Source organism: Falco biarmicus, chromosome 2 (assembly GCF_023638135.1).
Source record: "Falco biarmicus isolate bFalBia1 chromosome 2, bFalBia1.pri, whole genome shotgun sequence".
Lineage (NCBI taxonomy): Eukaryota > Metazoa > Chordata > Aves > Falconiformes > Falconidae > Falco > Falco biarmicus.
The window spans coordinates 92,655,575-92,668,384 of record NC_079289.1 but is presented as its reverse complement, the minus strand read 5'-3'; the positions used below and the strand labels follow the sequence as shown (position 1 = coordinate 92,668,384).

The 12,810-nt window shown below is 41.2% G+C and overlaps 1 protein-coding gene across 1 annotated transcript in view; it reads left to right on the top strand.

Moving 5' to 3' along the window:
* The window catches only part of REPS2 (RALBP1 associated Eps domain containing 2), a 103,594-nt gene that overhangs the window by 69,194 nt on the left and 21,590 nt on the right, over positions 1–12,810 (top strand). Inside the window, exon 15 of the mRNA XM_056328211.1 lies at positions 11,130–11,194. Coding sequence (XP_056184186.1) covers positions 11,130–11,194 — 65 coding nt within the window. The remainder of the gene's footprint in view (positions 1–11,129; positions 11,195–12,810) is intronic.

The following is a 12,810-nucleotide window of genomic DNA, read 5'->3' as shown; positions in this document are numbered from 1 at the left end:
CCCTATTGATCTTGCTTTTCAGTAAAAGTTCTAGCCTCATCATTTTTGGATACCTTTTTCATCTAGACACAGTTCTTCCTGAGCAAATGGTCATTGTTTTGAAGCCAGACTCTTCCAAGGTGCACTTTTCACTTTCTATAACGGTAGTTTGTAGGAAGGCAGAGGCATTGAACACTGTTATCTTAAACCAAAGAGCCTTGCCCAAAAAATGTGTGTGTGTTTGTGTGAAGTAAATTATACACAGTTGTATAACAAGAAGCTGTATTCTTATTTCTGCTGATAGTTTAAAAAATGAAGTTAGGATAATTTCCGTCTGCCATCAGAAAAGATACAGTTACGTTTTTACAAACAGATGACGTGGTGGCAATATACTATTTAGGTTTCTTGGTTATTGGGATAATACATCCTGACATAAATATCAAACCTGATGTGTTTCTATCCACAGGTCGGTTGATTACTTTCTGTCCTAATGTACTTTTGACAGAATTTTTCCTAAAGCAAAGGTTTTCGTTCTGCCTTTCTTACTAGGTTTTAAAAAATAGTCCCATTGTCACAGCTGAACCACTAAAATTAGCTGGAAGGACCACCCCTTCTAGCACCACCATATTGCCTAGTGTCAGTACAGAAAACCAGACTGTAAAAACCAACCATTTTAATAGCTTTCAGGGTATATCCAACATGATTAGAATAATCCCATTTTGGTACATTATGTTTTGTTCTACTAATTCTTGTTCAGAAATAATTCTGCTTTTGGGAGTTTGGTGGATAATCTACTCCCATGCCTGCAAAGGAGTGCTCAGTAGTGAGTGAGTTTTATTTTCAGTTCCTTGTTGGTCACGTTGATCTATAGGTATCACTTCTTTAATTGTAAAGCCATGAGTGGTTTGGAGCATTTCTTTGTTTATTTCATATTCAAAGGACAGAAAAAGAAAAATGTCTCTTCAAGTAAATTCAGCCAAAGACTGTGGCAGATCTTTGTTGTGAGCACTGTTTTTTGGGGGGCTATTTTTGTTTTTCATTTACTACTGATATATCACGTTTGCTGCCATTGATTGCCCCTCTCCTGGCAAGTATACACAGAAAGCATTTATCTGTGATGGCTGGGATGTCCAGCAATGCATTAACCACGGAAACTGTGCTTTAGAATTGTAATTGGGACATAACTGCACTTGAAGGAGGCACCTTCATTCATACTATGATGCAGCACTCTTCTGGGACGCTGTAACTAGTGATACTCAGGAAAGACGTAAGAAACCAAGAGAACTTACTGAAAGGCTCCACCTTCTGAAATGTCCATACGTGAATTTCTGTTAAGAGACAAGTCTCTTCTTTCTTTTTTTTTTTTAAAAAAAAAATCATGTAATCTTTATATTGGCATCTGAAAAGAATTTAGTACTGCTAGATTCTCAATGTATTTATTTTTGTTGAATATATAACCTCTGGCATTTTGCCTGCGTACATATTAAGTAAATACTTGTCTAGGTTGTATGTGTTCCTGGAAAGACAGCAGCAGGTTTTAAGTAGAAACAAAATTGTCAGTTTAAATGTGTACCTCACCTAGTTTACATCTTCATTTCTTCTCTAGCCCACTGTCTGGTCAGGTACAAGTCAAGAGCTCCCCGGGTAAGCCCGCAAAGCTTTCCTGCAGTGTTCGCCCAGGCTGTTGGCAGAATTAGTTGCTCTCTGGGGTTCCTTGTGCTCCCTTCTCTCTGTCTTGTGACCTGGGTGAGTGAGCAGGTATTGAGGGGGCCAAAAGTGGTGCAGCTGGAGCCCAGGGTCCTGCAGCAAGGCCCCCCGCCACCTTTTATCCTCAGCAGTAGCAGTAAGCTAGGGTCTGACTTGGGGTAACTCAGGGACTGGGGCAAGTCTCAGCTTAAGTATGGAAACGCAAATACGTATACTTTGTATTCTAGCGTTTTGCTCCGTTATATTTTCTGCCCAAGACAACCACTAAAGAATTTACTTCTGGGCAATTATAGGCAGCGGCAGATACAGATGCCTCTGAAATACATTTTACTTCCCATTTAGTTTCATTTCTGGATTGCATAACTTCTTTTAATTAACATTTCTGTTGAACAGAGGATACTTGTTTGGAAAAGAGAATTTGCTTTGAAGAAACAACAAAAAAAATGTCATAAACAGTGTACTTTCATGTTGATATGGAAGAAGATCTAACATCTCTGTGTAATTCACCAAAACAGCCATATAACTATTTACAAATGAATTTTTGACTGAAGGTTTTTGGTGCTTATTTGCTTTTGAAACTCGCCTTCTGCTGCGGCTGTGCCTGCAGCGAAGAATGCTTGGAATGCAGGCACCATTTCTTATGTTGGCTTGTAAGCCAATACTCATTGTAACCTGGATTCACTCCTTTGGGGGTGCTGCTTTCAGCCAACAACATGGGGCTAGTATTTTTGGGGGTTTCTCCTTCTTGAGATGGGAGGTGTTAAGTACCAGACTTAACACAGCTCAGCATTTTATTGTAAGTGCAGTGTTTTCTGTTACAGATGATGTTTTATTAACTACAGTCAGATCTGTAACCTCTGCTTACCTCTGCTGAGCTAGTGGTGGCTGCCAATCAAGACAGTGTTCCCTGTGCTCTTAAGTGTAGTATTCAAAGAAAAGGAAGAAGGGAACAGATGTATTGGTGTACGTCAGCATTCCTGTAAGTGATATGTGCGGGCACACTTATTGCTTATGTATTCCTTCATATACACGTTTCCCACACAGTTTAAAGTGGTACTTTTATCATAAGATTCTGTCAGTACAGACTTCTTACTGCACCCTTCAATTTTGTTAGTGCTAGAGGAAGACTGGTGTTCAGCATCACATTTTATCCTCTTTTTTTCATACCTTTAAAGAAAACTCTTCATTATTATTTCCTTTACTTCATCAAATCTTCATTCAATTAGCACAGCCTTTCCTAGAACGTACAGACCTGGTGGGTTTTATTTGCCAAGTGTGGAGATTTCTGAACAGTAAGCGTGTGTTGAGATGTCTTTGGTTTTTCGTTTTTGCCCAACCACAACCAAATTTTATATATTTCTAAATGTTTTCAGTCCACGTATCAAAATGCTTTCGTAATTGTATGGGAAAGAAGATTTGGAGAATTTAAATGATTGTTGCTCCATTGTCATACACATTTTGATCACACCTTGTCATACATAGGTCCAAATAGTTACTATAATACTGTTTCCAGCTGTTTTCAGCTACATCGTATTTTTAGCTTAGTGAGCCCAATGCAGGTAACTTTCCCTTTTGGGGACATGGAACTGGGTACTAAAAATCCTGCCAAACTTAACCTAGGTAAGTATGATTACTGCATTATCTTCTGTATTCTTTTATGCTTAACTATTTGCTAGCAAATATTTCTATCTATTGAGGTTAGCTGTCTGCAGGTCTCTAAAGGCAGGCTTTTAAGGGGTTATGCAGGGGGTTGTGTTTTTTGTGTTACCATAAATACAGGTTTCTCACTAACGTTTTGCTTCAAAGCTGAAGTGACAAAGGGAACCTAGAATAGTAATGTCCTTTTTTATGCTGGATTTAGATCACAGTCAATTTAATTAGGTAATTAATTTTCAGGACCACTTCCTCTCATTGCTCTTGTATTGGTCTTGATTTAGTAAAATCCAACTACTTTCTTGGGTAATAGAACTGGATTTCACTCATGCTGTAGCACTATGCTATCTTGCGTATTACTGCGTTGAGTTGATTAATCAGAACAAAACATTAAATTAGGAGAATGGTAGTTTTGAAGGACCTTTATTTTAGAATAGTGATAAAGGCAAATACCATCAGCAAAATATGCCGTTTCACTGAATATCATTTGCACAGTACAGAAGAGTTCTAATGTTGCCAGCTTCATTAAGAGTGTAGAGTCAAGTTAATACCTTCGGTTATAACAACCTTTGGTTGTAACAGCGATTGTAATTTAAATTAAAAATGTCTTTTATGCATAAACCATAGAGAACACAAAATTGAGCTGCTGTTCATACTCTGCTCCAACACTGTATCCCTGCAATGAAAATAATGTGACATGCTTTCTTAACATAAATGTTGCAAAAACATTTTTTTTTAAACGTGGAATGGATTTTATTTTTTTCTCTTGGGACTTAGCTCCTGATCTGTTACTGGAGCTGCTGTTTTCTTCTAGCCCTGTTCCGCTTTACAATCTGTATGTGATCATTGAACTGAGCTTATTCTGAATAAAATATGAATGCCTTCCCTCTGATTTGAACAGAAGAGTTTTACGCCTCCCAGCCTTTTAGAACTTTTTAATGAAGGATTTGTGTGTTTACAACTATGTAACTTATTTCTTTGCCCAACTGGACAAGGACATAATTAAGGTTGAATAGGCTGGAGAAAAAAACAGGGAGCTTATAAATGGATGAATGGTGATTACATTATAGGAATCTGATGGGGTAACTTATTTCTGCGGTTTTAGATTTTAAGTGTTTATGTCTATCCCGAAGGGCTCAGTCCAAAGAGTACTTGTATGCAGACTGGGGTAAATCTTGCCAGCATTTCAAGTGAAACTGTTTCTTGACAGTTTGTGTAAATGAAACTTCTTCTAAATGATTTTTTTTTCTCCATTTTTCTAATCTTAGTTCTTTCTGGAATTGAGGAATGGTTTACAGTTTGTTTCCATTCTGTTGCAGGTTGTTAAAAATGAAATTTTAATGCAAAATCTCTTTTCTACTGAAAATAGTTAAGCTTGAAATGTTCTCGACTGGCCCTACCAGCCCCACTGACCTATTTTCATGATCCCATGTGGGTTACTCTGTTCCATGCAAAAAACGTTAGTCAGTCATAGAACAGCTTTACAGGTTAAACAAGAGAGCGTCTGCTATTGCTCATCTGGAACGGGGGGGTGGGGGGTCGGGTCAGAGGGGGCAAGTTGTCTCCCTTGTGGGGGAGACCCCAGAGATGCAGATGTCGTGAAGTGACTGAGCCGCAGTGGGACTGAAGGGGTGGTGTGTGGTAGCCCACTGCTCTTCCCCGGTCCCATGTGCCTGCTCTGAGGTGTTCGTGTTGGAAGTGGTCACAGGTGGCTGGAGCACTCCAGCACTCCCAGTGGCATCTCCAGGGGGTATGAAGCTCTGGCAACGTGGATCTGAGAGAAGTAGGTGGAGGGACTGTGCCTCCCTGTGGGTGGAGTGAAGCTAAACATGAAGCCAGAGGGTGCAAAATCGTGAATATTTTTGTTTAACGGGGGAGGGAGAAGGCAGAAACAATTGCCAGATAGAAACACAGAAACAATTGCCAGATAGAAACACACAGAAAAGGAAGGGGTAGAGAAAACAGTAACTAGAAAATGAAATGGTTTAGGGAAAACGAGGGACAGAAAGCTGAAAATACAGATGTAGATGTGTGGTGCAAAACAGAAAATAGGAGTTTTTAAAAAAGTCTGTTTTACAGGTTTTACTTAAAACATGCTGAGTTTTATGGATAAGGCATTAAAAAAGGCATCATAAAACACACCTCTAACGGTGTCCTGCTTGTTTGATATGAAAGTGACCCATCAAATATGTAAGTACACCAGGGTCCTAAGTGAAGTCACACCTGCAAATTCACGGTGCAGAAGCATTAATTGCTTAAGGTCTGGCTATATTTCTTTCTAATTACTTGGCAAGTACTTGCATAATTTTCCACACAACTGAGGTATGAATGATGTTCTGTATGACTGGCACGTGAAGCACACCTGTAACAAGAGTGTGCCTGTGATATCCAGGGGTGTGTATCACCTGCTGTGATGCATGAAGCTTTCCTCTGAGCAGGTTCCCAAAACTAACTGTGAGAAGAAAGGTTACTCTGTCACTAGTGATGCTTTCTGCAGTCTTTCTACAAACCTGGTAACAAAATTAATATTGGGAGTCTAAATTTTTTTTTTTTGCATTAATAAGAATTATTGAAACAGCTGTCTCGGTAAATAGGTATTTCACAACTACCTTACTAGAATCCTTCATTAAATTTACATTCTTGGCTACAGCTTTGAATTTTTTTTTCTTGCTGCAACTTTTTGCAGACATAGTAGTGTGAATTAATAAATCAGATCTCTTGAAAAACAATTGTTTCACAATCCCCGTGCTAATGGTGAATGTAAATAAATGGAGTGCAGGGAACGGTATCAGTATTATGGAATATCCAAGTACCAATTTCAGTGAACAAGAAGGGAGGTTTTGTAAGACAAATGTAAACAGAAACCAGCGTAGACACAGAACTTTTCTGCGGTCTGCCTTTGGCAACAGAAGCAGGGAAAGTATCTAAAAACTTCTCCAAAGTAGTGTCAGAGTGGAAGGGTGAAAATGCCAGCTTTCCAAAATACATAAGGAACCGAAGCCTTATGTCCTTTGGGGAACTGAAGAATAATTTGTTCTGTTGGCTTTTTTGAACTGTTTTCAGTATTGCAGATCATTTGCTTCCTGATAAAACAAACTGGTTGGTCTTTTGTTAAACCGGATCTTGGAGCTGAGCACTCTGAAGCAGCATAAACGGGTGTAAATCTGCCATGCAACAAGCTTCTCCCTTAATCCAACAGTGCTGTAGCTTTTACTTGAAAACTACCAAACACTTCAGCCAGACTCTTAAGGAACCCAGTCAGAGTTTTCTCCCAATTTAAGACCCTGGGTGGTCCCCACCCAGTTGCAGAAGAGGGGGGGGTGGGCTGGTGGTGGGGAAGCAAGAACCTGGGTTTAGGTCACCTGGATCCAGGTCAGCCTGGATTTAGGCTGGGTTTGCTTGGGGCTGTACCCTCTGTGTGAGCTGAGAAATAAGAGGAGCGACCAAACTGGGTGCCCTTTTGATCATGGGGTGAAAGGTGTGCAGGGTTTTGATGTGAGATGAGGTCAGGCTCCTTTGCTAGGTGGTATCTAGTTTCACTTTGGCTAGCAAGGTACAAAATGGCCCTTGACCTGGGGAAACCACCCTTCTTTCAGGACACTACTCGTGTACGTATTCAGTTCAGATGAGAAAAAGGAGTACGTTTTTTTTTTTCATGCAAAGCTTTAACTTGTCTGAGGTGATACCCAGGGTAATGTGATAGATGTACAACTGAGAAGGAAGACAACTGCAAAGAATGGAAATAAAATGAATATCTGACATGGAAGTGTTTCAGGAAGTACGATATTGTATGCTGCTGTTCCAGTATTAATAATTTTTAAAAAACAGCGTGCATCCAGAAGCTCCATGTATTATGGCAGTTTTCTTCAATACCAAGGAACAAGAGGGCAAGTGACTGTCATTGAGGGAGACAGATGCAGCACGATGCTCTTAAAGCACCCCCCAAGAACCCACGTTTGTTCTACCCTAATTTTGGTGTCCTCTGCTGCTGTGCCTGGTGAGCTAAAGACCTACTTCCTATAGGTTTGACTGGACTACGATAACTTTGTTTTTCCGTGGTCTCTTCTTCCTAGCTCTATTAAGTCCAGTAAAGGGGCTGTCTGGATGGTTGCCATGATTGGTATTTTTCACTGCCACGGGTAATGAAAATGCTGAGGGTTGGTGTTGTCTGCTAGGGAGGCTGGAGGCAGTGGTGTGGCCAGATAGGGTGGCATGGCCTGTTCCCAGAGTGCACAGTTATGGCCTGGTGTTTGTTTTAAAATATTAATCTAGCTTCAGATTGGGAAATCTGGCGGGGGGTATCTAGTGTGGTGTCCCATTAGTGCTGTCAGACCTTTGTGATTGCCGAAATAGGGCAGAAAAATGGTCCTGGAAGCTTCTCATGCAGATAACCTGCCTTAAAGTGTAAACATGCTAAGTAGAGAGCCATGATTTTTTAACTGAAAGCCTTATCGCTATCTTTGTGGGAGTAACTAGTGTGTGAAAATGCTATCGTTTACAGGAATACATGTGACATGAATACTGGATATACTTAAATCTCTTTTACTGGTACCTATATGGCCTTTCCACAGTCTATCTCTGAGATTTGCTCCACATGTCTCACTTAGGTTTGAATGCCAGCAAGCTGCTTAGTAACTGGGCGACCTGTGTGGGGTCCATCCTGCTCCCTCAGCTCCCTCTGCTTTTGTACAGGGCGTGAAGACTTGTTTTCAAAGAGCAATGCTGTGCAGCTTATCCAGGCTCTGAGGTGTGCACCTAGAAATACATTTCTCTGTTCACCGCTCAGTCCTGGGGTACTTGCTTTCATTTTGGAAGCAGAACTCCCCCTCTCTCTCTGTTCGCTTTCTGAGCTAACATAACAATGCCATCTCTTAACAGCGGGAACTGATCTTTGCGGGGCAGTCTCCCAGGGAAGGAGGGTATTCTGGAATAGCCTAATAGTACAAGTCACCTGCTGATACACATAAAAAAACTATGAGTATCTGTTAATAGTGTCCTCTTTTAGGGTAGTGACACTAGAAAAGGCTGAAGCATGCAGCATCTGTCATTAAATTTTTTTTCATTGCCCTGTGGGGAAAAAGAAGTGAGGGTTTTTTTTGTAAGTTGTTATGAGTCCTCGAAAGTCAACTAACTTTTGTCTAGCAATCGTGCTTACATAAGCATGATTTCCTTTCAACAACAGGCCAAAGATGTTCTGCAACAGCAGGAATTTTATGAATATTTCATGAGTAGCTTAAGTTAGAATTTTCAGGATTAAAAAGAGGAAACTGGGTCAAATGCACATGGTGTAAGCATCTAACTACTTCAATGCTAAATTCATTTATGTCGTATTTTGAAAGCTGAGGAAGCAGGGGTTTTTGGAGATGATGTTTTGGTGTGGTGGTATTTTATTCTTTTTTTATTTGACCAACTTGCTAGAAAATAATTTTTCCCTTTGGAATTTTTGGGCCAAATCCAAGGAGACTTGTGGAGTTTCACAGTGTGTGCAACCACTTCAAGAGGTACTTTTCCCACAAGCCCAGCACCTTTCTCTATAAAGACTACACTGCTGCTTTCCTAGGTGTGTATCGCTGGGTTTGAAGAATCAGGGAACAAGGGCTGTATCCCCAACAACTGAAGTTGAGGTGAGTTCTCAATGGATGCAGCTTTTGCAGTAAATCTTTTGAGAGCCTGCCAGAGTGTAAACCAGCAAATACAAAACTGATGGGCCCTGGCGAGGGCTCCATATATTGGGAAGGGCTGAGTGAGCTGCTGGGGCTGGTGCCTGCCCGCAGCACCACTACCCCTGGCTCCGTGTGCCCCTTCCCAGGGACCCCCATGCTCACGGCAGCAGTGCATGCCCTAGCTTCATGTTTGGGCTACCAGGGGCTTGCTAAGGAGAGTGCATGACTCGTGCTCCCCCGTGACCTGAGAGCAGAGGTGATACCCTTGCGGTGACAGTCACTGGTGGTGGTGGGAAGGTGAGGTGCACACAGGTGTTTTCCATGGAGCGTTGCACACAGCTCCCACAAGGTTTCCTGAAGATAAACGTGTCATGCTGAGCGTACATACTAGTCTGCTATTACAGGATACAGCTGATGGACCTTCAGAGTGCAGTGGGTTTGAGTTAGATGGTGGTTTCAAATACTGGTTTTGGCAACTACAGTTGCCAAAGCCACTGCTGGTGCTCAGATACATGAATTAATAACCTGAAGTTCAGACTAAAGGAAAGGAAGGTTTTTTACTCCACTGTTCCTTTCTAAAGATCAATTGTGCAGAAGAGATGGAGAATGTAGTGACGATATCATGCAGGTATTGCACTGGTCTTATAAACAGAACTAAACACAAGTAAAGGGATTCTAATGACCATGTTTTTTCAAATCTTTTACACCTGTAGGTGTGTTAGTGGCTCCTTTGCTTCACTTAAGTTGTTTTTTAATTCTTTAGCCTTTCTCTTTGGCCTTGTCTGGAGTGATATTAAGCTTCATTTTGATTCAAGAGATGATGATGATACAGAAGGTGGAAAAAAACCCCCAATGTATTATAAGCCTCTTTATAGCTCTGTGTAGTCAATACGACTGTTCTCAATGTCTTCACCCACACATTTTTTACTCTCATGTCACTGTTGTCCTTAATGGTTAGTATCTTTTGCCTTTGTATTTTCAACCACATAGACATTTTTAGACTTGGTGTATAAAATATGTAAACAGCTAAGCTGTAACAAGGCTCGTAATGGTCTTTGTGGCTTTTTAAAATATGCATGGAAATAAAAAGTGTATAAATGTAATTGCTTGCTTAGCATTATTGTGGTAAAAGGCATTTCTAAGTTTAATATTGTTGGGGGTTTTTTGCTATACAAATAACCACCAGTGCAGTGCAAGATGGACTGACTTGTATCTTTGCCAGTGAAGTGCTGAGCCTTCATTGGAACAGGAGCTTGGGGAGGGCAACCCACCTAAGGACTCCCACCAGTCCTGTTGGTGTCTCTGTGGTAGCCTAGCCCTCCTAGTCCTCTTCTCTGCAGCTGCCTTTGGAAGCCATCATCTGTCCTGTAGTTCTGTCCCATGAGGGATTTTGGGTATTTTAAGGAAATTGAGAAGTACAATGGCTGGACCTACATGATTGTTCCCCCTCTCTCCCTTTGTGCTGGCTCAGACTAAAAGCTGACATAGTGTTATGTTAAAGGGGCCTGAACTAACCATTAGGATTTGTCTTCTTCCCCTTATTCTTCTTCTCCCTCTGAAGTACCTCCAATGAGTAATAACATGCAAATACAAAACATAAAGCCAAAGGAATGGATTTCTTTTTGGTTTGTTTAGGCTTTTGTCCTATTAATTCTGTGGGAGATGTTTTCTTTTCAAGGCTGCGCTCCATCACATAGTGTGTTTTATCTGGAGTGAATGCTGATGTCTGCATTGGTTGCTAAAGCATTGCTTTTAAAAAAGGCAATAATGTTAATGACAAAGCGCAAAGTCCCAAGGACAAGTAGACCCTGTCTCTGGGGTTCTGTAACTAGAAGTGGATTGCTTTAGCTCCAGCTTTTGCGGCTGACTGGCTTCCATCTCTGCTTTTTATCATAACATTATGGGGTTTTACAGCAATTAAATCACTACTCATTCACTACTCACGAAGTTCTTTCAAACAAGGTTTTGCTCAATAAAGATCAAGTTTAGTTTCTGTTATTACAATGTTGAATACTGCCTCTTCACTAGGAATTATAATGGAAATTAATTCTGGTTATATTTGGAATTAATATAACATGGTTTTATTTGTTTTGTTTTGGGTTTTGATCTTCTTTTCTCACTCTTCAGCTGTGAGGTCTGCCTGGCTGCCCCCACCACCACCTGCGCTGCCTCCTCGACCTTCTGTATCTCAGGTATGGACAAGGGTTTAGCACTTCGCTGTGTATTATTCTCTTATTCATGTTACAGTTGCAGTGGTTAGTGCAAGTTGACTTGGACATGGCAGTTGTTCTTGCTTCCAAGATAATACAAATCTGCAGTTTGCTCTGCAGTTCCGCACATGGTCCTTCTTCATTGGTCTGTCTAGCTGGTGTGTTGCACTGTGAAATTACAGACTAATTAAATCTCCTTGTAGTGGAGCTGACATGCACCCACTAGGCAAAACTGTAAATTAAAGGCTAGTAAGGCTAGTCTGCTAATAAGTGTTTCATGCCAGAAAGGCATGGGCTTGATGCCCGCTATTTGCTTCTCAAGCTTCAAATGCTCAGAGGGCATCTGCTAAGGGAACCGCAGCGTGTAAAAGTATATTTCACCTGTAGGTTTAAAAATATAACACTGAAAGGAAGCAAAGCCGTGTCAGTTGTGTTACTAAGTTTCAAACCATTCGTTGGTGTGCTTTTGTTTTGCTTTTGGGATGAGGGGGGTTTTGTTTGTTTTTAGAGCATCACACAACCATGACACAGTGCAAATTGACTAAGCCATGTGTATCTGCATCCAGATACTTCTTCATGTTGTAGGAAATGATGGAAGATCAGCATCCTGTTCTTTTTATGTTGTCGGCTCCATTAAGTCTTAGGCAGTATGCTTCATATATTACTCCTTTACATGAAGCGTATAAATAGAAAACAAGTCCCCAGGGGAGCTAACAGCCCATTACATAAAAAAGACTTGGTGAGACACCTTCCTTGAGCCAGAAACAGTCATCACTTGAGTTTTGGATCTACTCTTAGTGTCTGTTGAACACTTTCTACTGCACAGTGCTTGTGATAGACATGATAAAAGGCTTGTTGCCACCCCCACTTCCACCAGCCACTTGTTGCTCTCTTCCTCTTCCTTTTTAGCATCTGAGTGCATCTGGTTTCTACCTTGAGGACTGTAGAGCATTCTGGTTTGAGCTTGCGTGCTTCCCCTGAGTCAGCAAGGCATTAGCCGTACAGCTACCACCAGATGCTCCTTAGTGTACCCATCACGTTCCTGCTTTGTCTAACGCTCCCCAGAGAGCAGTGTTTCCCTCTGGCTTCCCCTGATCCCATGGCACAGCTCCTTGCCTTGTGCCTGCAGCAGCTGTTGTTGCAGTCCACGCCAGCTCTCCTGTCACTGCTCGGACTTGCCACAGCACGCCAGCTCCATGCAGTGCAGGCCTCGCTGCCATTGGGAAAAGCAGTGAATATAACACATTCTGTTCTTAGGGAAAAATTCCATTGTTTTCAAGCAAGGTTCTGCTAATTTTTCGTTCTCTTGTTCTCTGATAGATTGGCGTTTCCTTAGCAGGGCAGTGAGGAGAGATGTTGCATGTCCTTACCACTTCACAAATACTGAACCAACTGCTCATCCTATACCAGGCCATGCAGAATATAGGACCTTTCTGAAATGATAAACACAAAAAGATTCACATGTGAAATTCTTGATCCACTCCTCTCCGATACAAAAGTCTGGTTTCTGAAAGAAAAAAGTGCTTCTGTATCTACTGAGTAATGAATATATAGCTGATACTTCGCTTACATGCATCATTTACATTTACTTGATTTAT